The following is a 24,298-nucleotide window of genomic DNA, read 5'->3' as shown; positions in this document are numbered from 1 at the left end:
GCGTCAGTGAGCTTCGTGAGCTCAGAGAGCAGGCGCCACTTCCTCATCGACCGAATCACTGAGCGGAAAAACCACCGAGGAGAAACTTTCCGTCGCGCTGCTGAGAGAGGGAACCAGCACTGACTTACCGGAGGAGGTGAGGCTGCCATTTTTTTTTTTTCGTTCTGCAGTCAGCATTTCCACAGGAATAGTTTTCTTTAAGTGTTCACATTTGGCAGAAAGTTGCCCCAAGAGTTTTTTTAATCGCCCTCCTTTTCTCCCTATTTGGTGTCGAGGGGCAACAAACTAACATTTACTGTCCAACTGGAGCAGCACCAGCCACATATTTAGTCCAACTGCAAATCTGTGACTTTTATTTGCAAATCGTTAAAAGTGCTGTAACAGCGACCGAGCTGTTCTGATTTATAGCGATCATCCTGATCAACTGCTTTGAATGAAAGAGAAACCGTCAAATGAAAATGAGACGACTGGATTTGTCACCCATCTCATGTTAAGCTTTCATCATCTGTCAGATGAGGTTGTGGGTTTGTCCCGGTGTTAAATCTCATCGCACACAGTCTCACTTCTCACAGAAAAGGCTTTCGTCAGGAGCAGGAATGCGGGCAGGTCTGAACAGCTGAGAGAGGAGTCAGTGTTTTTCAAATAACCGTTTGAATTTCTGAAAAGTCAGACCCGAAGAAGCACCTGCTGTTCAGGCAAATGACAAACGACCCCCCCCCCCACCAACTCTCTCTCTCTCTCTCTCTCTCTCTCACATACACACACACACACACACACACACACACACACACACACACACACACACACACACACACAGTTGTTTCTGAGAGAAGATCCAATGTGTGTGGCTGACGTTGATGCTCCTCGGTTATGTAGTAAATCTCTGTCTACCTCAGTGTTCTCATAGTTCTCATTGTGTAGTATAGTTTCAGTCTTTGTGTGGAATTACTCACCATACTCTGTATGTGCATGTGAATGAGAGAGGTGCATGTGAGGACGTGTTTCCATCAGCAGCAGGCTGCATGGAGGGGGGGCTCCAATAATGGTTTTTGCATCCACAGAGCACAATGCATGTTCTGTCTCTTTTCTGGCTTCTGCTTTTTTTTTTTTTTTTTTTTAATTTTTTTGCCTGTCTTGCTGTTACAAAGGTGCCCCCTGTGTCGTTCTCCTTCATTAACTTTTCAATAATGCCAGGAAACGGTGCCCAGCACTGAAGCTTAGCCTAAATAAACTAGTAATGCCACTACTACAACTGTATTATCACTGTGCATCCAATATTGGACTTGTGATTGTATTTCTTATATCTGATTTATGATTTTTAAATACAAGGAATGAGTCCAATATATATATATATAATATATCCGTATCGTTACACAGAATCTAAGCACAGATTATAGGTGCAACATTATAGCACCATAATATAGCCTTGCAAACTAACGCACTTTGGTGTTGCCTATTAATGAAAATATTAGGTAATTACAGTATATGAAGGAGAGATTACTGGGAAATCGGGTGGAAGCTTGAATATTACAGTGTCCTGGTGCATCGGCCATGACTGATAAATGAAACAGACCGGGCAAATTGAAGCCGCACAAGAATAGTTTGTGAGGAAATCAATCATGGCTGCCCTCTGTCACACACGATGCTTGCTATTTATTAACTCAACAGCAAGTGTGTGCCCCCCCCCCCCCCCCCCCAACAAACGTACACACACACACACACACACACACACACACACACACACACACACACACCCACACACAATATCATTGCGTTATATGTTTTTCTGGGAGGTTTTGGTATGAGGATAAGTTTTAAAAACTACCTGATACCGACTGTAGAGTGCTCGTATTTTGACGTGTTGAGACTTGCTCTGCCTTTGTAGCACAGGCCTTTAGTGTTGTAACTCCACCCTTTAAGAAACTAAAATATGGGCATAAGGAACCAAACAAATAAGAGACTATTTCTATTTTATACACAGGAATGATAAGCTAATAGGTATTTACAGTAGAATGGGTGTGACCAAAGTTTCTGGCCAGCACATGAGATTAATGGGCGTCACCTTTTGTATTACAGTACACATATAGAAACTGGTGGCTGTACAAACAGTTGTGGCTATGTCTGCAGCACATGTTAGCTTAAGCTTGCAATAACTCATGCATGCAAAAGCAACTACAGAGTCACTTTATGTCTCACCAATACATCCCTCTCATCATATATCCCCATTGAACGCATTTCATTATTTAACATGATGTAGTTTTTTTGTCTTTAGAAAAACCAGTAAATCTGCTTAGTTACTGAATCTTTCCTCCCCAAAATATGAAATACAAAATATAAAGTACAAATTAACTATTTGTACTTCTGGAAAACCAGCTTTTAAATCACACAGTCACATCATGTCTGTTCCCCCTTTCTTTGGGTGTGACTAAGTTTAAATATTTCAGCGTGACACAGCAAGGTACATGAGAAAATGCAAAGTCATAGTGCAATCGTGCAATTTCTTCACAGTGGAATGGACAGTGACAGGGGCTGTCACACCAGTTTCAGTCATTCGTTGTGCAGGTGTCAGCTAAAGGGGAACTATTTTGATTTCCATCTTATCTTTAATATTCTTTGGTCCTGAAGTTTGCAAAGATTATTAAAGCTTACATGTTAGCCTGTGCTATTTCTGTACAAGATAATATGTGAATGCAATGTAAGAGGTGGAGGACGAACTTAATCTGTGGGTGTAACTGTGATGGTTACTGGTAAACGTCATCAAGATAACAGCATGTCCGTCTTTGAAAGCAGGTGACCTTGGTACTTGTCACCATGGCTCCTTTCCTGAGGATCACCTTTAACTCGTATGATTTGGGCATCCTGCCCCCCTTGGCTGACCCTCCCTTCTGTGCAATCAAGATGAAGGAGGCCTTGACAACTGGTGAGAAACACCTTTCTTGGTGGCAATGCTTTGTGGTCGGAATTTGATTTCTAAGCTCCTTCTTATCCTTCCTATCTTGGTTTTTCAAGAACGAGGCAAAACCTTAGTTCAACGGAAACCCACAATGTACCCAGCTTGGAAAGCCAGTTTTGATGCACACATCTATGAGGGTCGTGTCCTTGAGGTGATGCTGATGAAGACAGCTGAGGAGCCTCTGGCCGAGGTCACTGTTGGTGTGTCTGTCCTTGCTGAGCGCTGCAAGAAAGCAAATGGGCGTGCTGAATTCTGGGTAGGACAGATTACATGTCCTCTGTCCCCACAGAAAAATATCACAGACACTCTGTGTGTTTGACTGTGTCTTTGTGTTTTCAGGTGGATCTCCATCCTTCTGGCAAAGTGATGATGGCAGTGCAGTATTTTTTGGAGGGAGTGGATACAGGTGAAATGAAATGAAATGGACACATCTTTATTATACACTGCCCTTCCTTCTTATGGCTTTTTTCTTTAACTTAAACAACTCTGGGACTGTATTGTTTCCTCTGCTTTAAATAATGTTTCTAAGTGTATAGTTAAATGGTCTACAAACTAAATAATAATAATAATAATTAAAAACTCATTTAATATCACCCAAACTCAAAATCTTGTATCAGAGCAAGGACCACCCCAACCACACACACACACACACACAAAAATAAACTGATTGTGAAATAGGTTTTTAGGGCAAGTAGAAAACTAGGTGAGTAGTATGAAAATGGGGAAAAAAGCTTTTCTTGTTGTAATTTAACCTAAGGTATGCTGATAAAGCTTTATCTGTAATTCCAAAAGTAGTTTGCCTGATTTACAGTCTGTAGTTTTCATTCCTGTCATTCCTGTCATTTCACTCCACCTCAAGCCTATCCTATTCTAAGTCTGTCCAGTCACAGCATTTTGCCCATCAGTCATTCACAGGCAGTTCTCATGAACACTTTCTGTGGTTCCCCTTAGTTGGTCAATAAGCCTATTCATTTTCTGACCTTTGCCTTTTTCCGAAATTAGCTTGTTTTTTTTATTGCAGTTTTTGGAATGATCTGTATTTTCTGTGTATCTGGAAGAGAGTAAGCAGGCAGCAAAGGAGGAAGAGGCTCCTACCCTGAACCGCAGACGAGGAGCCATCAAGCAGGCCAAGATCCACTTCATAAAGAACCATGAGTTTATCGCCACGTTCTTCAGACAACCCACTTTCTGCTCTGTGTGCAGAGAGTTTGTGTGGTCAGTATGAAGAAAACAAAAGGAGGAGGAGGTGCTCAGGAGAACTCATAAATGACTGATGAGATAAACTGAAACACTAGATAATAAAAAAAGGGCTGTTCTTTATTAACTGAAAAGTGATTATTCAGCAAACCAATCACATTCAGATGATCAAACAATAATAAAGTAATAAAATTACCCAAATTGTCTCTGTCTCCTACAGGGGACTCAACAAGCAAGGCTATAAATGCAGACGTAAGTGTACAATACAACGCCATGTTTTGTACCCTATTTGAAGTAATAGCCGAATGAAGGAGAAATAGCTTTTCATCATTTATTTTCAGTGTAAGTGAAATAATCAGATATTGTATCACATGCATATCTCTTTTGTCTTTGATTTTTTTATCAGAATGCAATGCCGCCATCCACAAAAAATGCATAGACAAAATCATCGGCAGATGTACTGGTACTGCTGCCAACAGTCGGGATACTGTGGTAAGTATCTCACATTTCTGCAGTACACCATGTACTGTGAGCGCTCTCCATATGTCTGTTTGGTGTGGGCTTTTCTCACTCTAGTATAGGCTCTTGTAAAGTATCTATTCTCAACCAGACAAATCGGGATTTTCATTTCATTGTGTGTGTGTTTCAGTGTGTGTTTCTGGGTCGGCATCAGATACCAGTTAAGGTCCACATCCATTCTCAATGATCATCAATAGTGGTAGATAAAGTTAATCAAAGACCAGTCAAAGACCAGTCAAAGACCAAAGCCTATTATTTAGGCCAAAAGTGGTTTAGATAATAGTCACACACACAAAAGATGGGGTGTGGTCTTTGAAAAGCATTTATATCAGAGTGATGACCAGTCTGGGAAGTAATTTTCTATACAGCAGTGTGGTCTTCTGACAAAACCTAGAGAAGGAAACAGAAGACTAATTAAAAGGAAAAGATGAGGCAGGTGCGCATGGCTGTGAAGTATCACAGGCCGCTGATCAGGATTCCTTCACCAGGATTTCATGGACATGATGAACACTGTCTGTCCCCACAGTTCCAAAAAGAACGCTTTAAAATTGACATGCCACATCGTTTCAAGACCAACAACTACATGAGTCCCACCTTCTGTGACCACTGTGGAAGTCTGCTCTGGGGTCTCGTAAAACAAGGCCTCAAATGTGAAGGTAAAGTGCATGTATGATTGACCGCTCGCTCCAGTGTAAGTCTACTTTTGTCTGTAAACACTTGCATATTATTTTTGTAGATTGTGCCATGAATGTCCATCACAAGTGTCAGGACAAAGTCGCGAACCTATGTGGTATCAACCAGAAATTATTAGCTGAAGCACTTACACAAGTCAGCCAGGTGAGTTCACGGAGACTGTCTTTAAGTGCGTGGTCAAATGAAGTTTTTTTTTTTTTTTTTTTAAGTATTTAAGCCAAAGTGCAACAAATCAGAATGACAACTCTGACCTAAGCACCATACCATCTAATTAGATCATATCATGGCTCATACGTTTGATTACTTTATCTTACTTAGCGCAATACTATGCTCAGATGGGTTGGTGAAATCTTACTATAGCTTGATTAGTTCAAACACAGTATTGTAGATGAGCACATCATATATTTAAACATTTTTACACTGATGTATTTTTAGAAAGGTGTTAATACTAAACCAACATTTATACCTACAAAAATGGCTCAACTGTTAGTCTAGAGTAGAGTCTTTAGTGATCTTGGTTAAACTTTATGTGGAACCTGTCCAAGAGGGACAAATGTAATAAAAAATATGCTGATTTAATGATGATTAATGCAATTAATTAACAACTATATATATATTCAATACACACTATAATTAACTATAAGATCCAGCAAAACTACAGGTGTATGAATTATTAATGTTTGACTCTAAAAGACACCTTGATTAAGCTTTTAGGAGACAAATATCCTGATGTTGAAAGGAGTTAAATTACTAGCACTGTCTCAATCATTGGCCCGAGCCATCATAACAGTTAGACCCCCATCATAATTGTAGAAATCTAAACCGTAACCATTGTGTACTGACACATAACAGTCTTTTTATATTAAGGTCAATGCACCTTGAATGTAAAGCTGGATTACTGTTTGGTGATTGTTGTTGATGAATTGTTCAGTGAGACACCTGACCTGCTGGGAACCTGAGTCTGCTGTTTACGGATTGGTCTGTTGTAGAACGTCCTCTTCCTCCAGTTTTACAGACCTTTGGTTTAAACCCAAACCAAATGCCTGTAGTTTGTGGGTCAGACAATGTTTAACAGAAGAATCTGACAAAATGTGTTCACAATTGATGAGCTGCTGCTAAATGGGTAATGAATGGTGGGAAAGTATTTGTCTGGCTATTTCATGTTTATTTTTTATTTTTCTTTCTTTATTCCACCAGAAATCATCCACCCGCCGTTCAGATCCCAACCTGCCAAATCTGCCAGATATTGGAATCTATGATGAAGTCAACAAACTTGCAGGACTGGATATCAATGGTCAGTATGTGTTTTACCATATGTCCATGTGAGTCAAACGTAGTCAGCTTGTTACCAATAATAATCCTTGGAGAATAATATTCAAAAGTGTCGACAGTTTAAGATAAACATGCGAATAAGCATTTTTGATGTGTGGTTATTTGTTTCTCTATTAGATGGATCTCCTTATGGCAGACTGTGGGAAGGGTCGAGTCCAAGGCCTCAGTCTCGCATTACCCATCTGACCCGCATTAACGTTGACAACTTCATCTTTCACAAGGTGTTGGGAAAAGGCAGCTTTGGCAAGGTACTATGCAAACACAGCGTGTCAGTTTGCATTAAATCATGAGAGTGTATGAGAATAACTACACAAAAACACAAAAATTTAATAGCATAGATTTTATGTGATCAAAATTGGAGCTGCAGCTTACTGAAACTAACCAATAGAAATCCTACCTGCAAGCAATGTGGAATTCAGTTCACCAACCCAATCCAAAATGTGGTCAGCCTAAATGGACCCTAACAGAGAGAAAGTGGCAACAATGGCAGTAGAATGATGCATCTTCAATTATGATTACTTATTATAGCCATTAACAAGTGACCTACAGCATAGGTCCCAGGCTGGAATCGAACCTGGGACACTGCAGTTAACATAGCATCAGCACTATCCACTCGCCCTGGTGCCACCAGCAATTTGACAAAATACTGATGTCAGCTGATGTTGATTTGCGTTGATTGAGTTACTGATATCCTCCAAATGTTTCCATCTTTACATATTAAACAGCATTCTGGCTGACAAAGCCCAACATCCACTAATTGTTGCAACATCAAGATTTTTTCAACCCAATTATAACCAAATGCAATATTTATTTTACTTGTGTGAGTCTGACATTGGATTGGCATCCAGTGTCAGATCTGGAAAATTCCAGAAAACTGACATTAAATACAACATATTTGAATTTGTAAGTCCTTTGGTTTCATTTAGATATCAGACATATTGAGGCACGGCCCGACACCCACAACTGGATGCTACATTGACAAGAATTTAGCCTGATGATTTTATCACAGTTCAACTCCAACACACGTTAAATATCAATATTAATTTCTCTCCTGTCAGGTTCTCTTAGCAGAGCTAAAGGGTCGTGGAGAGTATTTTGCTGTGAAGGCTCTGAAGAAAGATGTTGTGCTGATGGATGATGATGTGGAGTGCACGATGGTAGAGAAGAGAGTCTTGGCTTTAGCCTGGGAAAACCCCTTCCTCACACACCTTTACTCTACCTTCCAGACTAAGGTAGTCCCTTTCCACCTGTGGTCACATTTTTCATTCATTTCATTTTTACATATAAAGTTTAAGTACTGAAGTAACAGACTTGCTTACAGGAGCATCTGTTCTTTGTGATGGAATATCTGAATGGAGGAGACTTGATGTTTCATATTCAAGAGAAAGGACGCTTTGAACTCTACAGAACCACGTGAGTCACACCTATCCCACAAATATACCAACATTCAACCTCTCAGGAAAAAACAAACACAACCTGTTACTATTAGTCAGCATTCACGTCTTTTTGTCACTATGCAGAGACTCAATGAACTGATCAGAATAGGAAACCAGACACTTTCAAAGAGGAGACTGTTTATTCTTTCCTTATATCACTTACTTGCTTCTCTGCTATTACTGTGTTTTTGGTATTCATATGCTACGCTGAAACCTGATGTGTTGGAGCAGAGATGAGGCCCATTGGCTTCTGCTTACGAACAGACTGGCCTTGTAAGGAGAGAGCAGCACTTTGTGTCTGTGTAGTCATTGACAGGGGCTGTATCTGTTGCTGACAACACACTGACAAGCCCTACAGAAAAATAACATTTGACTGGTGTTATAAAGTCCAGAATTTGGTGGCAATATTTCTTCAGCCAACTTAAGTTTTAAAATGTATCACATTTATGAACAGAGGTAAATGCAAAAAAAAACCCAAAAAACTGACACTTGTAACACTTCTATGGCGTTTGGGCAAACAAAATAAATCTGCAGGTTGAAGATGATTTATAAGAATAGAATTGTCCTATTTGAAAAATGTGCCAAGTTGTATGGGTCCTTCATGAAAGATTAGTAATGTATGTATGTTGATCTTATCCACTGATACTTGGAAGGAAAATTAAACAAATTCAGAGCAGAAGACTGCTTTAAAAATAGCCAAAGGTTAGATTGGTTTGAGTGTAAGTTTTGGTCACTGAAATTATTGTCATTTGACTTTTTGTTTGACTTTGTCTTCAATGAATCAAAATGTATCCAAACGACAGGTTTAAGGTTTTTGGCATGAGACTCAGTATTTGCATTTGTGTTTGCATTGTGGCTTGGCTCTGATTTAACTTGATTTCATATTCGTTAGATGGACTTTTCTTAAGCAGACAATTCATGGAAGAGCACATTGGGCAAGTGTTAACTAGCGCAAGTGATGTGAGCAAGATTGGTTTGGTGAGAGGTTTTGAAATAGGGTGTTGATACCTATTTTCCCAGCTCTAACTTTGCAGTTACATCTACTAGGTAGGTGAACTAGTGTCTGCCTCGGATCTGATGTTGTTTTGCATCTGCTTAGATCCTCTTTTGGTGGCTGTTTTCAGTGAAATAGAGAGTGGGCCATTTCATTCCTATCACGCTGATCTAACACATTGATTATTATAACAAAAGTTTGCCAACATATATTTTAAAATGTGGAACATAAGTTTTTGTGTTGCTGCACAAGCTGTCACAGTGGAATGGAAAGTATCTCCTGAGTGTGGTTATACAATATTTTCCTTGGGCTGTGAATGAACTGCAGATTTTCCAGTGACCTCCTAATCAGCACAAAAGGCCATTCTGCCAGTGGCTACAACTGACCTGTTGGCCCAGTGTTGTAGAGAGTCAAGTCCATCATCTCAGTCTTCTTCCTCTGCCAACTTACTCCTCATATACACAATCGGTACCAAGACATCATTTTTCATTGTTCGTCTGTAGAACAAGTTTGTATTTAAGTCATATTCAAGCCATTTCAGTTGGTCATTTAAGGGGAAAGAGCAGTTTGTGCATTACAGTTGAGGCTACTCTGATCTTTGTTCGGGCTGGAGCACTACCCGACACACATGACAAGAGAAGTGAAACAAAGATAGCCTAATCTTTCGACTCATTGTAGCTCTTAGGTTTCACATTATGAGAGTGTTATTCACCTGCTCCTGCTCCATACAAATGTCCTCCTGAATAATTCAAGTCTACACTGAAATGAGTCTGCAGTGACACCAGTTTTTAGCTGCCAACCCAGTAGTGAGATAGCTCCTGACCTATAGCCTTCCACTGGAGAGGAGTAGTTACTATTTGTCTGACTCTGCTATCTCTCTGTCCTGCAGGTTCTACTCGGCTGAGATCATTTGTGGTCTGCAGTTTTTACATTCCAAAGGAATCATCTACAGGTCAGAGAAAAATGCTTGTTACATTTGGATGGAAGTCACTGTGCATACAGTTAAAATGTTTTCACACATAAACTACAGCAGAATATTCTTACACAACACTTATCGCAGATGACTATTTTGGATTATTATCTAATCTTCCACAAGACTTTTCCTTTCAAGGTGCCATGTACCAAAGAACTTGCAGATTGCTTGGTTAGATAATCCCACGCATATTGACACTTTTTTTGAGTTTCATTATCATTGTGTGGTTGTGCACTTGTGAGCGGGGACTGTTTAGAAGACTGTTCTAAAGCAAACAATGACACATGGATGGATGTAAAGAGGAAATGGGAATATCAGGAAGAATGTAACTCCTTGCAATTGCATAAATATATATATATTAACACCATTTTCAAATTCACAGTGGGGAAATAAAATTCACTTAGAAGCAAAAACGTCCCAGTTTCAGCCTGAATCTATCTTAATGTGATAATAAAATATCTTTGGTTTTAAATAGTTGGTTGAGAATGATGAGAAAGTAACCAGCAAGTTAACAGTAAAAGTGCAGCCTTCATTCCAAAGAACGTCTAACATTTTAAACTCCATATTAGAAGGAAATAAATGGAAAAAATGGTGAGCTGGGGGAAAAAAAATAATTAAGGTAAATTAAACACATGCAACAGGATTTAATGAACGAAGTTATCATTGTCACGAGTTACAAGTCTTTTTTTCTAGCTTTAGTGGTGTAAAGCAGTGAATGCTCCAGATTTCACAGTCCAGCTGGCAAAATGTTTTAGGTATTCATTTTTTTTTTTTTGTGGGGGGGGTCACACATTCAGTCTTCTGAAAGTAATAAAATATGAAAATGCACAAGCCTTAAGTGCCGGTCTAATGTCTTCTTTGTGTGATTATATGGAACTTAATAACATATTTTTTCAAAATCACTTGTGTTTTCAATCCTTCTGTAAATACTTTGTTTCCAGGGATCTTAAATTAGACAATGTGATGCTGGACCATGAGGGACATATAAAGATCGCTGACTTTGGAATGTGTAAGGAGAATGTGTTTGGTGAGAACCGTGCCACAACTTTCTGCGGTACTCCTGACTATATTGCTCCAGAGGTATAGTGTTTCAAATGCAACTAAACAGTTTTAATTATAACAATAATATAAATAACAGCAATACTGCATATAAAACACATGTCAATTCCTATTTATAATGCTTCAACACAGATCCTGCTGGGGCAGAAATATTCATTCTCTGTCGACTGGTGGTCATTTGGGGTATTGCTGTATGAGATGCTGGTTGGACAGTCACCGTTCCATGGAGATGATGAGGATGAGCTCTTCGAGTCAATCCGCATGGACACTCCACACTACCCTCGCTGGATCAACAAGGAGGCCAAGGACCTGCTTGAGCGGGTCTTTATCTTACCACTAGTACCATTTGACTCCATTTCTGTCTGTGGGAATGGGTGGTTGTTCCATATTTCATTATTCAGGAATTTAAGGACTGTGTGCTCCTGTTTTGGTAGATCAAAGTATACAGTTCTTAAGTTGATGGAAGTTATTCCCATCCTCTTTGAAATCGTCAATATGGTTTTATTTTTATGTTCTAATGAGCCACTTTCCCATCTTATTCTCCCATTTCTGTCCAGTTGTTTGAGAGGGACCCCACTCGCAGGCTAGGAATAGTGGGAAATATTCGTTCACATCCATTCTTCAAGTCCATTAACTGGCCAGCCTTGGAGAGGAGGGAGATTGAACCCCCATTTAAACCCAAAGTGGTAAGTCTCACACGCACAAATGAGCTGGAGTTAGAATGAATCTGGTTCGGGTTGTGTTTACATGTATTTAAAAATTTTGTGAGCGTCTGTTCAGCTTAGCTATATTTGTGGTCAATTATAGAAAGCACCAAACGATTGCAGCAACTTTGATCGGGAGTTCCTCAGTGAGAAGCCTCGTCTCTCCTTCAGCGATAAGAACTTCATAGACTCCATGGACCAGTCGGCTTTCGCTGGCTTTTCATTCATCAACCCCAAGATGGAGCACCTTTTAGAATAGTGACTGTTTTAATGACAGTCAGACTCAGGTCACCCCCCTTCTGTTTATGGGTCAGCTCTCTTACTCTGTTGTAAATGAATGAGATGTTCCACAGTCAGTGTTTGTGTGACCTTATTTTTAGAACCTTTTGCGGCCCCTGAGTACACACACACACATATATATGTGAGAATGTTGTGAGGAGAAAGGGGCCATTGCACTGTATATATTGATGTTACTGTATATGTGTGCATGCGTATTATTTGTCCATGTTGTAAAGGCCTGTATGAGTTTTAATATTAGAGTGAGGTTAATAGTCCTTACATTCCACTTGACATCACTGCTACCATCTGCAGCCATTTTGTGTCCCTTTTTAGCAACATTCAGCTCGAACTCAGTGAGATTGAAAATTCTACGGAAAGGACCTATAGATATTATTTGTACTGTATACTTTAACTGTAGATAGATTGTGTGAATGATCTGACTGCATGTAAAGAAATTTCAAAAAAACAAATCTCTGTCCATCTTCAAACATAGCTCAATATATATATATAGAGGAAATGTCACCTTTTGCATTTGGACCTCTTGCAAATTATGTCTCTTGGTGAAAAAGGTGACAGTGACACCACATTTAAACAGCTACCACTGCATGAAAAGAACTTGACTGTGGGATCTATTGGCTGCAGCCAGGGGTGCAAAAGGTGAAGTAATGGTACGTGAATGAGAACAATGAGTAGGAAGTAACTGAAATGCTGTAAAAAGATGATGTATATGTATAGGATACCATTGTAGCATGTATATTGGTTCACTAAGGATGTACTTTTTTTACTGTCTCCATCTTTTACATCTAATTAAAAAAAAAAAAACATAGCAAGTCCTCAGTCTGTGCTTCTTTTAAAGCATATATTACTGAACTGTCCTGTTTCCCTGAATGATTAACTTCTCAAAAAGAAGAGGAAATTTAAATATCCAATAAGAGAATAAGATCTATGATGCTGAGTCAGTGCAGTGAAGGTTTACCAGTTTTAATTCCAATAATTCTTTTGGTTTCTTGAATAATATTTATTGTGTAATTTACATTTTTGTCTGACTATTGTTCTGGAAAGACGTTGTACTGACTTCAGTACGTTTTTCTTTATATTGATGATATTTTGTAAATCTTAATGAACTCAATCAATATCAGCAAACACTTTTTAAAGACAAAGCAGGAGGCACCCATTTGTTCTGCTAGGAAACATTCTTGACTGGTTAAATGGATTTTGTCTGATGTGGCTACCTGTGTGGCTTTTCTGGCAGCCATTAACTTGTAACATGAGTCGATCAGAAACCTCTCTGGTTCACTGGTTGCGCATCAACAGCGAAAATGTTGAATGATACCTCCTCATTCTCGATCTACTAGACGATGGTCCTACAGATTATCACACATTCTAATCATGCAATAGAAGAAAACTAAACTGTTCTTTTTTTTCTTTCACCAGGGTGCAAAATGTGTCTGCGGTCATGCACTTCCTGTGGAGAATAATACAATGGGGAGTAGAAAATTTGTGCAGAAAGATAAAAAAAAAAAACCTCAGATTCTGGCGAACTAATAATTTTTTAATAATGATTTCGGGATCCGAATGACATTAAGGAAATGCAAATGAAAATTTGTGAAATAAAATTTCTCTAATTGTATCGAGATGATGACAATCCTACCCATCAACTTAGAACTACGGAGGAGACTTATCTGATGGGACAGACGATGTCAACAACACTCAACCCCAACGTGACTAAGAAATGCAAAGAGTGAGCCACGCCCTCTAGTGGCATTGTGCTTAACGCGTGAGCATGACGTCATCGCGTAACGTAACTACGTAGCGTATGTACGGAAGTGTTGCCGTCTCATTGCCTCGTACTGGATGAATGGACTGATGACTGCTGTGATCGGCTGGTAAACTGACTAACTGGGTGTTTTTATGGTTTGTCTTTAGAATGAGCTGTCTTCGTATGGAGCAGCTGGTTCTTCGTCTTCAGGCTTAATCAAAGCTTCTGTTAGACCAGAGGAAGTTCACCATGAGCTCTGAAGAAGTCCTGAAGAATGCGTCCACCTTAGCGTCCTATAATGTGCTGCTACAGGTACACCGGCACACACAGCTCATCTTTAAGTGTTGGAAATGTTTGTCAAACAATAGATTTATCTTGATTTATTTGACAGTTTTCCTTTCACATCCTAGGTGATGTTCCGTGTGCTCACCTTTTTGCTGAATGCATTCACTCTGCGCTTTGTGTCCAAAGAGTTGATCGGGGTTGTCAATGTCAGGTAAAGCTGACAGATGCTGTGATGGGAGCTCAGTGTCAGAGCTGATGTTTCCATATTTCACTGCACCAGTAGCTGATTTGACGTGGGGTTCTTCTGTCTTGTTTCTTCAGACTTTCTCTACTGTACTCCACTTTAGTATTTTTATCCAGAGAGGCTTTCCGGAAAGCCTGTCTGAGTGGGGGATCTGGGACAAATCACAGTTGGAGACAAGTTATCAATCTGCTATGGCTAACGTGAGTTGAATTTACAAAATCATTTTCACGTGAATTGTTAGGTTTTGTGTATGCATCTTGAAGCTTGACCTTTTTTTTTTTTTTTTTTTTTACCTCCCAGACTGCCTCTTGGTGTGTTGTGGGCCATCCTGCTGGTCTCTGTGTGGCTCTGGCTCCTAGAGGTCCCAGATCCCCACACTGTCCCGTACTACGGCCCTGCTGTGTTCTTGTTTGCTTTATCAGGCGTGCAGGAGCTCCTGGCTGAGCCCCTCTGGGTCCTGGCTCAAGCCCACATGTTTCTCCGCCTGAAGGTGGTTGCTGAGAGCTTAGCCATGATTGCCAAGTGCAGTATAACTGTAGTGCTAGTGGTATCTGTCCGTGAATGGGGCCTTTACATCTTCTCCGTTGCTCATGTAAGAAAGGAGCTGAAGATTATGTCATTTAAAAAAAAAAAAGGGTTTTATACTTACTAATTTTAAACTTTTCTCAGTTGGTGTACACAGGATTGCTGGTGCTGTGCTATGCTGTTTACTTTATTCGTTTCTTGGGCTCTAAAGAAGCAATCAACAAGAGTTTTCCTCTGCACCGTGCTGCAGATCTTTTGCCATGTAGAGCAGACGGAGAGGTAGTGGAACTGTGCAGTATGTCACACAAAATGAAAATCAAATCCACAAATTAAAAGTGGTGTTTGCAGGGGTCCAGTTGTCATGAAGGACTAATTGTTTTTGTAGCCACTGGTCGATCGGACTCTAGCCCGTCTCACATGGAGCTTCTTCAAGCAGTCCTTCCTGAAGCAGATCCTGACGGAGGGTGAGCGTTACGTCATGACCTTCTTGAATGTTCTTAGCTTTGGAGACCAGGGTGTTTACGATATCGTAAATAATCTGGGCTCAATGGTGGCACGCTTCATCTTCTTACCCATCGAGGAAAGCTTCTACATCTTCTTTGCCAAAGTGCTGGAGAGAGGACGTGATGTCAGAAGTCAGAAACAGGTGTGAATTTTGGAAATAAATTTGAAAGATATTGTTGTTTAAGCCAGGTGCCAGTTTAACTTCATACTGTCTCTGCAGGAAGAAGTTGCCATTGCAGCAGATGTGTTGGAGTGTCTGCTCAAACTAGTGTTGGTGATTGGTCTGATTATCACAGTGTTTGGCTATGCCTTCTCTCACTTGGCTCTGGATATTTATGGCGGCTCTCTGCTGAGCAGTGGAGCAGGTCAGGAGATATCAGGGCATGACACATAACGAGATGTACAATTTTAAGAAATTGTTTGGTATTTTTATTTATCTTATGTTTCACCTTCTTAAAGGACCTACTTTGCTGCGATGCTACAGCTGCTATGTTCTCCTGCTTGCTGTAAATGGTGTAACAGAGTGTTTTGTATTTGCTGCCATGAGCCAACAAGAGGTTGACAAGTAAGAACTATATATATATATATATATATATATATATATACACACACAGACACCAATACAGGATTACACAACATCTAACTGGTCACTTGACGCCATGTTTGTGATTTGTTCCCAGATACAACCTGGTGATGCTGGCTCTGTCTATGTCTTTTCTCTTATTGTCCTACTTGCTGACCTGGTGGGCTGGCGGCGTTGGTTTCATACTGGCAAACTGCCTTAACATGGGCCTTCGTATCTTACACAGCCTGTTTTACATACACAACTACTTCCATTCCTGTCAGTGGAAACCACTACGAGGTCTCCTGCCCTCCCCACTCCTACTACTGGCACTTGCTGTCAGTGCAATTATCACAGCAGTTTCTGAGGTATCACATTGCATTCATTTTGCGGCTAGCCCTGTATAGAAGATTTAGTGAATTGCATCTACAAATATCTATGTTTAATCAGATTGAAATCAGTTGCTCTAACTTGCTTTATTCTTTGTTTATTATTATTCTTTGTCTCTGGTTTCAGAGTGTTTTCTGCTGTGACGGTGGCTGGTTGCTGAGGCTGGTCCATATTGGCATTGGAGCTGTGTGTTTACTTGGTGTTCTTGTAGCTGTTCTTTTCACAGAGACTCGTCTTATTCATTTTGTGAGAACTCAGCTCTTGCCCCAGTACAGGAAAAAACACACATGAAAGTGACTAAAAAAGGAAGAAAACTTGTGTTCCACTACTGACAGTGGAAGTTACTGATAATAGAGCTCTTATGTGTGTGTGGGAATTTAAATTTGTGTTGTCTGAACACCAGAAGCCCACAATATTTGTGGGGTCAAGACTTTTATGGAAAATCAAATTTTAAACCACAAGTTAAAATGGCTGGCTGTAGTTTTAGCAACAGGTGCAACAGTTATCGTGGTTCAGGTAAGGGGCTACTGAAAACATTATGAAAATGGTCGGTTCACATGAGTGTAGTAAAATATTCTGTGTTCACAATGTTTGCATTCTACATTCCTGTCTTGCTACTTGCAAATATGAAAACTGTAGCAGTTTTGGGATCCAATTGTGGGTATGGTTGTGGGTTGTGGGTAAGATGGATGTATTTTAAGACAACTTATTTGTTTACAGTGGAGCTTTTTTCCTTCACAAATAAAACAATGAAATTGAATTAATGTTTGTGGTAGTGTTATAATTAAACAACATGAATCGCTGGGGTGACATATTTACCTGTTTTATCTGGCCATAAAGGTTTTAGTAAAGTTTGAATGTTGAATCAGACCAAGAATTCAAAATCATAACCGTGTAATTTTAAAATAATTCCTTTAAATTAGGAGCGTGTATTTTGCCACTTAATTATAGTTTTTCAATACAAGCCTGTTGTCATTAGCCGTTTTTATGTTGTTGTTGTTGTTGTCGTCGTCCTTGTTCTGTTTATTTATGTGATGTTGCATACGACAAGTATATATTCTCCATTAAGAAATTGTGTTTTCATTTACTTTGCACTCTATTAAATCTAAACAGGGGGAGCAACATGACAACTTATTGACGTGCTGCTTGGGTTCGCTTCCGTGCTGGTCTTTCATCTGTACTAATCACTGCTAGTTTTAAGGTCCCTGCAGGCTGCATATTGATGTAATCATGCAGAGTAAGCAGGAAAAGGTTGGGACAGCATTCTTTTAAGGCAATGTCACAGATACTGGGATAAAATATGTCAAAGTTTGATGTCTCAACACAGACAACTTCTTATCTTTTGAGTTAGCGAACTTTGAATTCAACCTTCTTGGCTTGCTTGTTGCCACTGCTTTTAGAAATTGGTGGGTTGACTACAGGAGGGAAGAGAAGGATTTACAGACAGGCGTTTATCATATTGTGGTATCACCCGGATATATTTGGGGAAATATATTACCACCGGCTGTAGCTGTGATCTCATCATTTTCAAATAAAACAGCATGAGACAAAGCACAGGAAAGGAGGAGTCTACACCCTCATTGCATCATTTATGAGTCTTAAGAACAGATTTATTACCCTCTAGAGAATCTCTGCCTGGTTGTGTGTATATATATGAGTCTAAGCTTGGCTGGACACACAGAAAAAGAGCAACAGCTGGCAGTGGGGCAGATTTCTTTTGAAGATACTTTCAACTACACAGCTGTCATGTCTCAGGTAAGTCCACTGCATATATTTTCTCTTGTTTAAAGAATTGTTTTTGTTAGAATTCTCTCATGTGCTGTACAACTTTTGTTTTTACTGACTTTCAGCCAGGTCAGAAGGAAGATGAACAAATGCAACGTCCTGAAGTGAGAGAGGAGGATCTGACTGAAGCAAAAGGCAGACTGGGAACTGAGGGGCCAGCAAAGAGCAAGACATTTGAAGTTATGGAGGAGTGTGGTGAGGATGGACACACACACACACACACGCACACAAAACAAGATAATAAGGCAATATTCCCACAGATGGGATTGAGAGCAAGCAGCCTTTCTTTCCGTATCTGGTTAAACTTCGATTCAGTTTTGGCAGTGAGATTATGTGAGGGGAGTTTCTCATGATGTTCAAGTTTCCACTCCATATACAGAGAGGGAGAGAGAGCTGTAATGATGGGAGATTCCTGTCAAACTGAGCTCTCTATCGCCCAGTGGGATGTGAAGTGTTTGTTTATAAAGACTACACCCACAGTGTTACATAACTTTTCTCCCTGCCTCATTAGTAATGACGTTTTCTGATTGTAGTTTGTCTTCCTCTGCAGAGAAAATGGGTAAAGTTGCCCCCTCTGTGTTCAGTGGGGTGCGGTCAGGGGCAGAGACTGCTTTCAACACACGATCATCCCGGCCAGTCAAAAAGTAGCAGGGGGGCTTGCTGACCACGATGGGGCAAGCCCTGCTCCATGTGAGTTTAGTGTCAGTAGCCCTTTTTAAGTGGCTACTGTTACTCGAAATACAACCACAAAAGTTTCATTATGGTATGTTTTTTTTTTTTTTTCATTTACATTAAACTATTAAGTTAGTTCCTAAATGTCCTTAATTTCCATAGACAATGTAATCCTTAATATAGAAAAGTTCATGTGTATGTGCTAACAATGTGCTGTCTTAACTGGCATTAACTCACAGCTTAATGGTGCGAGGTAATAAAAAAGGCTACACTACATGTGATACAGTATAAACCTATGAAAGAACTTAAAAAATTACATGCGTTTCTAAAGAGACATGATCATGTCTGGACTGTAGTGGCTTATAAAATGTCACAATTATGGTCAAAAATTTAGACAGTAAAAGTTTGAAACTGCGAGGAAAAATGTCATTGCCAGTGATGTAATAACATGTCAGTGAAATGTAATAAACCAATACAAAATTATACTAAACTTGAGTAATTTTTTTTATTTTCCTTTTTATTCAAAAAATTAGTACATTAACAAAGAACGAATAAAACTTAAAATTTAATCTTACTACTACAGTAAATATGGTAGCAGAAAGGACAAGAATGAGCCACAGTGGAGAGTCACAATGGAAACAAGGAAAGAATCAATGCAAGATGAACCAAAAAACAACTGCTGGATCTCCTGTCAAAAGGAAAAAGCATTGTTTCATTTCATAAACTTGTGATGTTGGTCTTGGAGAATCTTGGCAGAGGACTTGGCGTCATAGAACAGCTCATTGATTTCCTCCACCTGCTCCCTCTCGACGGTCTCTTTTCCCTGAACACGTCCCAGCAGACTGGCTGGTGTCAGCAGCTGCACGGCGTACCTACGAGGAGATGAGTGTCACTCTGTAAGTGCACATGAACAGCACATGGTCTAGTTTGTGAATTTTAATTCAGTAACAAGCACTAAGTGTCTTTACCTCAGGGTGGTCTTTGTGCCGATCTCTGCCAGGTGTGTAAGTGCTTCCTCGCTGATATTGATGCCCTCAGTCTGAGCACGAATCTTAATGATCTGTATATCACAGCTTCATTAGCAACACGTGCAGACGAGATGCTGTACGTCTTACATGGAGATACTGTGTATCTCAGACTCACCTGCTTCATTTCCTGTGGCGTGTACAACATTGTGCGGATTATCATGACTCTGTCCAGTAAATCCAGAGGAATCCCATGTGGGGAGCTGATGTCCTCTGTCCCCCTGGTTGAAAGCAGGAGACTGTTAATACTGTGAATGCTTAACTCTAGCCAAGTAAATGGCTTGTTTCATTTGAAGATAGTAATTCTCTCAAATAGACACATTCAGATATCTTACCTAATTAAACAGTTTCCCCTGTTAGAAGCAAAGACAACAATGGGAGCGATGGTGCTCTCAAGCGCTCGATGGAGGTAGGTGAAGCATTCTATATCCAGCATGTGCACCTCGTCCACAAACAGCACACCGGGTACGAGTTCAGCTACGCCCTGGTCAATGTAGCGATTCACCACCTTGTTGATCTCTGCACGCAGCTTATCTAAAATTGAAAAAAGGACAGAGGCACACTGATTGAAACAACGAAAGCCAACTACTGGCTTGTTTGAACTGGGCAGGTTGTAATTTTCCCCACCTGTGATTTCTGTCTTTTTTGGTTTCATCAGTTGTCCCATCATGGAGAGTATATCCTGGCCTCCCTAAGAACGAATGGTTAACAATTACATATAGGGGATATAGTGATCTGTGAACAAAAAAGCTGTGCTTCTATTAATTAGATGCTACAGTGCATTTTCAATTATGTACCTGAGGTCTGGCATTTGCCACGTCCAGGTCATGCAATGTGACATCTTGGACTATCTCCTTCTTTTTGTGGACATCACCTTTGGGCAGTGGCACATACTCCTCGGCCTCAAGATCAAACTCTGTTGCAAAGGTGTCACAACGACCTTGTCTCTGCAAAGACAAGTAATACAAACTTTCTTTTAAATAAGAGAAAGCTTTCCACTGCTCAACAAAAATGGATGTCTCAGCAACAGAGCAACAAAGACAGCACGCGAAAAAGTGGGAGAGCAGGTGTATCACTGAAGTCAGTGTCCACCCACTGCAGAGATCAGGCCATGTGGCCGAGGGATCAAAGGGTTTCAGACGGCTGTCAACAGTAACAAATGTGTTGTCCAGCTCTCCTCCTTTGGCCTCCGACTAGAGCCGCCCAGTGCTTCCCAGCCCACCTGTACTGATTAAAGGAGCCGTTATCACAACCTGTCAACACGAACCCCACTGCTGGAAAAGAGGCATTGTGGGAGATGGTGAGATAGAGGGAGCACATTCCACAGTACAGTAGAAAGGCAGCAGGGCTTTCATGCAGAGCTGAGAGATGAAAGAAACATCATCATGAAGGACAGAAGAGGACAGGCAAGACAAAACATGCAGCTTTGTCCCAACCTATTATTATAGTATTTACTTATAATAATATTATTTACTTAATGTATCTGTATCTGAATATAAATATTTAACTTGTGAGTTAAAAAGAATTGCAGTGAGGTAGTAACACACGAAAGTAACATAGTAATACCTTGACAGCACCGCTGTTGGCTTCAATGTAGATGACATCTCCCACTTCCACACGCTCTTTGTGAAGACTCTCATAAATACTAGGATCCAGCTATAGAAAGAGGACATGAAATTTTATAGGTTACGACCTAAAATATTAATGAATGAAAGAGGATGGGTTAAATTATTATAGCTCCCAGCTCTGACCTTGAGCTGCTTTGTGCCTTTGCCTGTCTTCAGACCAATGATGACGTGGCTGATGGTTTTTCCGTAGCCGCCCATAGGATTCTCAGTCTCACAGGGGGTCAGCTCTGTCACCTCGCCTTCATACACCTCCTTTGTTTCTTTGATACGCAGTCCTGAAGGAAGGTGACATTACAGTCACACATGCATACAGAGTAATAATTGGGCCTTTATATTCCTGTATCTACTGAACCGCCACATCATTTTGTTACGGGGAAAGGGCACGTGTGCGTGTGCCCGTGAAATGTCTGTGCATCACTCTGTGTAACATGATCACATTCTCGTTCCTTTCATGCAGCATGTGGCCCTTAGTATGAGCAGTGCACAGGTGGATGATCTTCTGTGGCGGGGTCAGGGTGCGTTGCTTAAGGCAGGACTGTCTGTCATGGGGCTCTTATCAGCAGGGTGATGACAACCTTCAAATGAATCCCGCTCCCACTGCAGATCCTGTTCTAGGGGAGGGGCGAAGGTGCTGATGAACACCTCTCCTCTCTTCCTAAGCTCTATTTCCTTCCCTATGACAGGTGCCATCAGCAGACAGACAAGTCCCTTCCCCTGCTCAAGCCTTTCTTCCTTCTCAACATGACACTCCTGAAACCGCAGCAGTGTTGCCTTTCAGCTTATGAAGATGGAGGTGAGCACAACAGCTCACTGAGGGTCTCAGTTTAACGCAAATATAAGGTCACCAAATGATGTAGTAAATCATGGAACTTTGTTTTTCCCTTGCACCTCAGGAGCCATGGCTCAGGTCAGCAAACAAACATACCTTCAATGTTGAAAGTTTTTGGTTCTAATATCTGAAAGTTGTGTTGCCAAGACCATCCAAATGTGTGGAATAATGTTTTGTTTTGTTTTTTCCTTTTTAAGAAACCATGTTCCAGGAAGTTAACACTTTTAATTGGTAATATTCAGTGTTAAAAGAAAATGTTTCAGTTTGGTTGTTCTATTTATGAATTGTATTGTGATTTAAAGCTAGTTAATTCTTAAACAACTCCAGCTACAAGCCAGGGGCACCAAGAAAATAACAATGGTCAAAATATGAATATGAAGTATCGGATGTAACAAATGTAACTATCTAAGGGAGACTCACCAATGGCCCTCCTGAAATTTTCCATCAGTACTTCAGTTTTTTTAATTTCAGATGAGTAGACCTCGCTGCCAACCATTGGACAGAAAGGCACTTTGTTCCCCAGTTCCTGTGCTACACCCAAGGCCAGGGCAGTCTGAGAGGAGGAGAGGTAGAAACAGGATTTAGGAATCCCAATCTTCAGCAACAACAGAAACCACATACAGTTATGTTTCTCCTCTATCTAGTGAAACACTTACCTTGCCCGTACCTGGTGGCCCTGCCAGTAACACTGCCCTTCCTGCCATCTTTTTCGAGCGAATGAGCTCAACGATGATGCCACAAGCCTGGACAGTGATTAAAAAAATATCATATATATCAATTGGACAGTGTGGGCCTTGGAAATATAGACAGCTGTCTAGAATTAGCTGACTAAAATATCCAAGTCAATCCTAGATACACTTGGCACATTTCAGTGAAAGGACGGAAACTAGGAATTGATATCATCATTGGTTAACCTGATGATTTTTTTCAATCAACTGTATTCTATGTGAAATGTCAAAAACTGAGAAAACTCTTAAGGACACTGTTAAATGTCTAGTTTTATTTAAAAAGATGATCATCATAATAGTATGGCAGACCAAAGCAGCAGGTCATTGTTTTTTATTGTCAGGAGCTGGAAATAGACCACGTTTATTTATTTATTTATTTAACCTACTAGCTATTTAATAATATGACACAATCTATTCTTTATTATTATTATTATGATTATTATTATTATTATGTAATCCTTATATTCTGGACTGTGGCGTATTTGCATTAAAGAGTGTGCATTTTAACTTTGAATGAATGATTGTGGGTCCTCTCCAGTTGTAAATGCGAAAATATTACCATATTTCAGTAAGCTCTCCACCGTTGCCGTTACTTTCTTCTGTATAGACGTCTTTACATTCATCTATATATTTAGTCTGAAACTAAAGTGGTTAAAGTGGCAAAGCTCGAACACTTAATCAGACTTTGCAGAGACTTTACCCTGAACACACTGACCTACGTCAGAAACAGCGACACCCCTGTGCTAACTGAGCTAGCTTACTGCTGATCGACATCACCCGCAGTAAGTGAAACCTTTTTGAAAAAAATCGACTTCCTAACTAAATGATATACACAATGCAATAATAATACAAATAGGGAGAAACGTGAATATTACCTCCCGAGCAGCTTCTTGGCCGACAAGCCCACATGCGCTCTGTTTGGCATTCCCGGCCTCATCTAGCCCCAGTCCTTTGACATGACTGTGAGAGGCGATCCGCTGTGTTTTCGTGGTACTTTTTACTTCCTCGATCTTCATAGCTGGCTTATTTGTATAAATCTGCAATGTAACAGCTGCTAATAGGTTTTCGGACGAATAAAATGTCTCTTGTGTCCTGGATTGTCTCTTACCGCCGCAATCGGCGCCGAAACTCAAAACACAGGAAAATCGGTTTCCATGTGGGTTACTAGGGAACCTCAGCGGAAGTGATACCCTGAGGTACCGCCCATTCAAAAAATACAGTAA

At 40.2% G+C, this 24,298-nt stretch overlaps 4 protein-coding genes across 4 annotated transcripts; 3 read left to right on the top strand and 1 right to left on the bottom strand.

The window, feature by feature from the left end:
* On the top strand, positions 1-12,959 carry prkcda (protein kinase C, delta a). Its single transcript, XM_029501737.1, has 18 exons — positions 1-136; positions 2,791-2,920; positions 3,010-3,209; positions 3,293-3,359; positions 4,012-4,168; positions 4,371-4,402; positions 4,557-4,642; positions 5,196-5,325; positions 5,406-5,506; positions 6,560-6,656; positions 6,812-6,942; positions 7,753-7,926; positions 8,016-8,107; positions 10,014-10,076; positions 11,039-11,177; positions 11,289-11,477; positions 11,714-11,842; positions 11,964-12,959. Exons 2-18 carry the CDS (start codon positions 2,812-2,814, stop codon positions 12,117-12,119), a joined length of 2,052 nt encoding a protein of 683 aa, XP_029357597.1. The 5' UTR covers positions 1-136; positions 2,791-2,811; the 3' UTR covers positions 12,120-12,959.
* A 1,035-nt stretch (positions 12,960-13,994) lies between these two features.
* Positions 13,995-17,400, top strand: rft1 (RFT1 homolog). The gene is made up of 10 exons (XM_029502426.1): positions 13,995-14,210; positions 14,309-14,394; positions 14,505-14,627; positions 14,728-15,019; positions 15,097-15,231; positions 15,338-15,598; positions 15,677-15,821; positions 15,916-16,021; positions 16,137-16,386; positions 16,535-17,400. Exons 1-10 carry the CDS (start codon positions 14,148-14,150, stop codon positions 16,697-16,699), a joined length of 1,626 nt encoding a protein of 541 aa, XP_029358286.1. The 5' UTR covers positions 13,995-14,147; the 3' UTR covers positions 16,700-17,400.
* Positions 17,401-17,732: 332 nt separating this feature from the next.
* mustn1a (musculoskeletal, embryonic nuclear protein 1a) lies at positions 17,733-19,361 on the top strand. The gene is made up of 3 exons (XM_029502428.1): positions 17,733-18,163; positions 18,259-18,388; positions 18,744-19,361. The coding sequence occupies exons 1-3, from the start codon at positions 18,062-18,064 to the stop codon at positions 18,839-18,841; spliced, it is 330 nt and encodes a 109-aa protein (XP_029358288.1). The 5' UTR covers positions 17,733-18,061; the 3' UTR covers positions 18,842-19,361.
* ruvbl1 (RuvB-like AAA ATPase 1) lies at positions 19,352-24,242 on the bottom strand. Its single transcript, XM_029502427.1, has 11 exons — positions 23,951-24,242; positions 23,004-23,090; positions 22,768-22,900; positions 21,642-21,793; positions 21,457-21,546; positions 20,688-20,837; positions 20,518-20,581; positions 20,226-20,424; positions 20,009-20,111; positions 19,834-19,925; positions 19,352-19,737 (listed from the first exon to the last, which is right to left on the bottom strand). The coding sequence occupies exons 1-11, from the start codon at positions 24,089-24,091 to the stop codon at positions 19,578-19,580; spliced, it is 1,371 nt and encodes a 456-aa protein (XP_029358287.1). The 5' UTR covers positions 24,092-24,242; the 3' UTR covers positions 19,352-19,577.
* Positions 24,243-24,298: the final 56 nt, after the last annotated feature.

The sequence above is a fragment of the Echeneis naucrates genome, chromosome 5 (assembly GCF_900963305.1).
Source record: "Echeneis naucrates chromosome 5, fEcheNa1.1, whole genome shotgun sequence".
NCBI classification, from domain to species: Eukaryota; Metazoa; Chordata; class Actinopteri; order Carangiformes; family Echeneidae; genus Echeneis; species Echeneis naucrates.
Note: the sequence above shows the minus strand (reverse complement) of the source record. Positions and strands in the feature narration are given on the sequence as shown.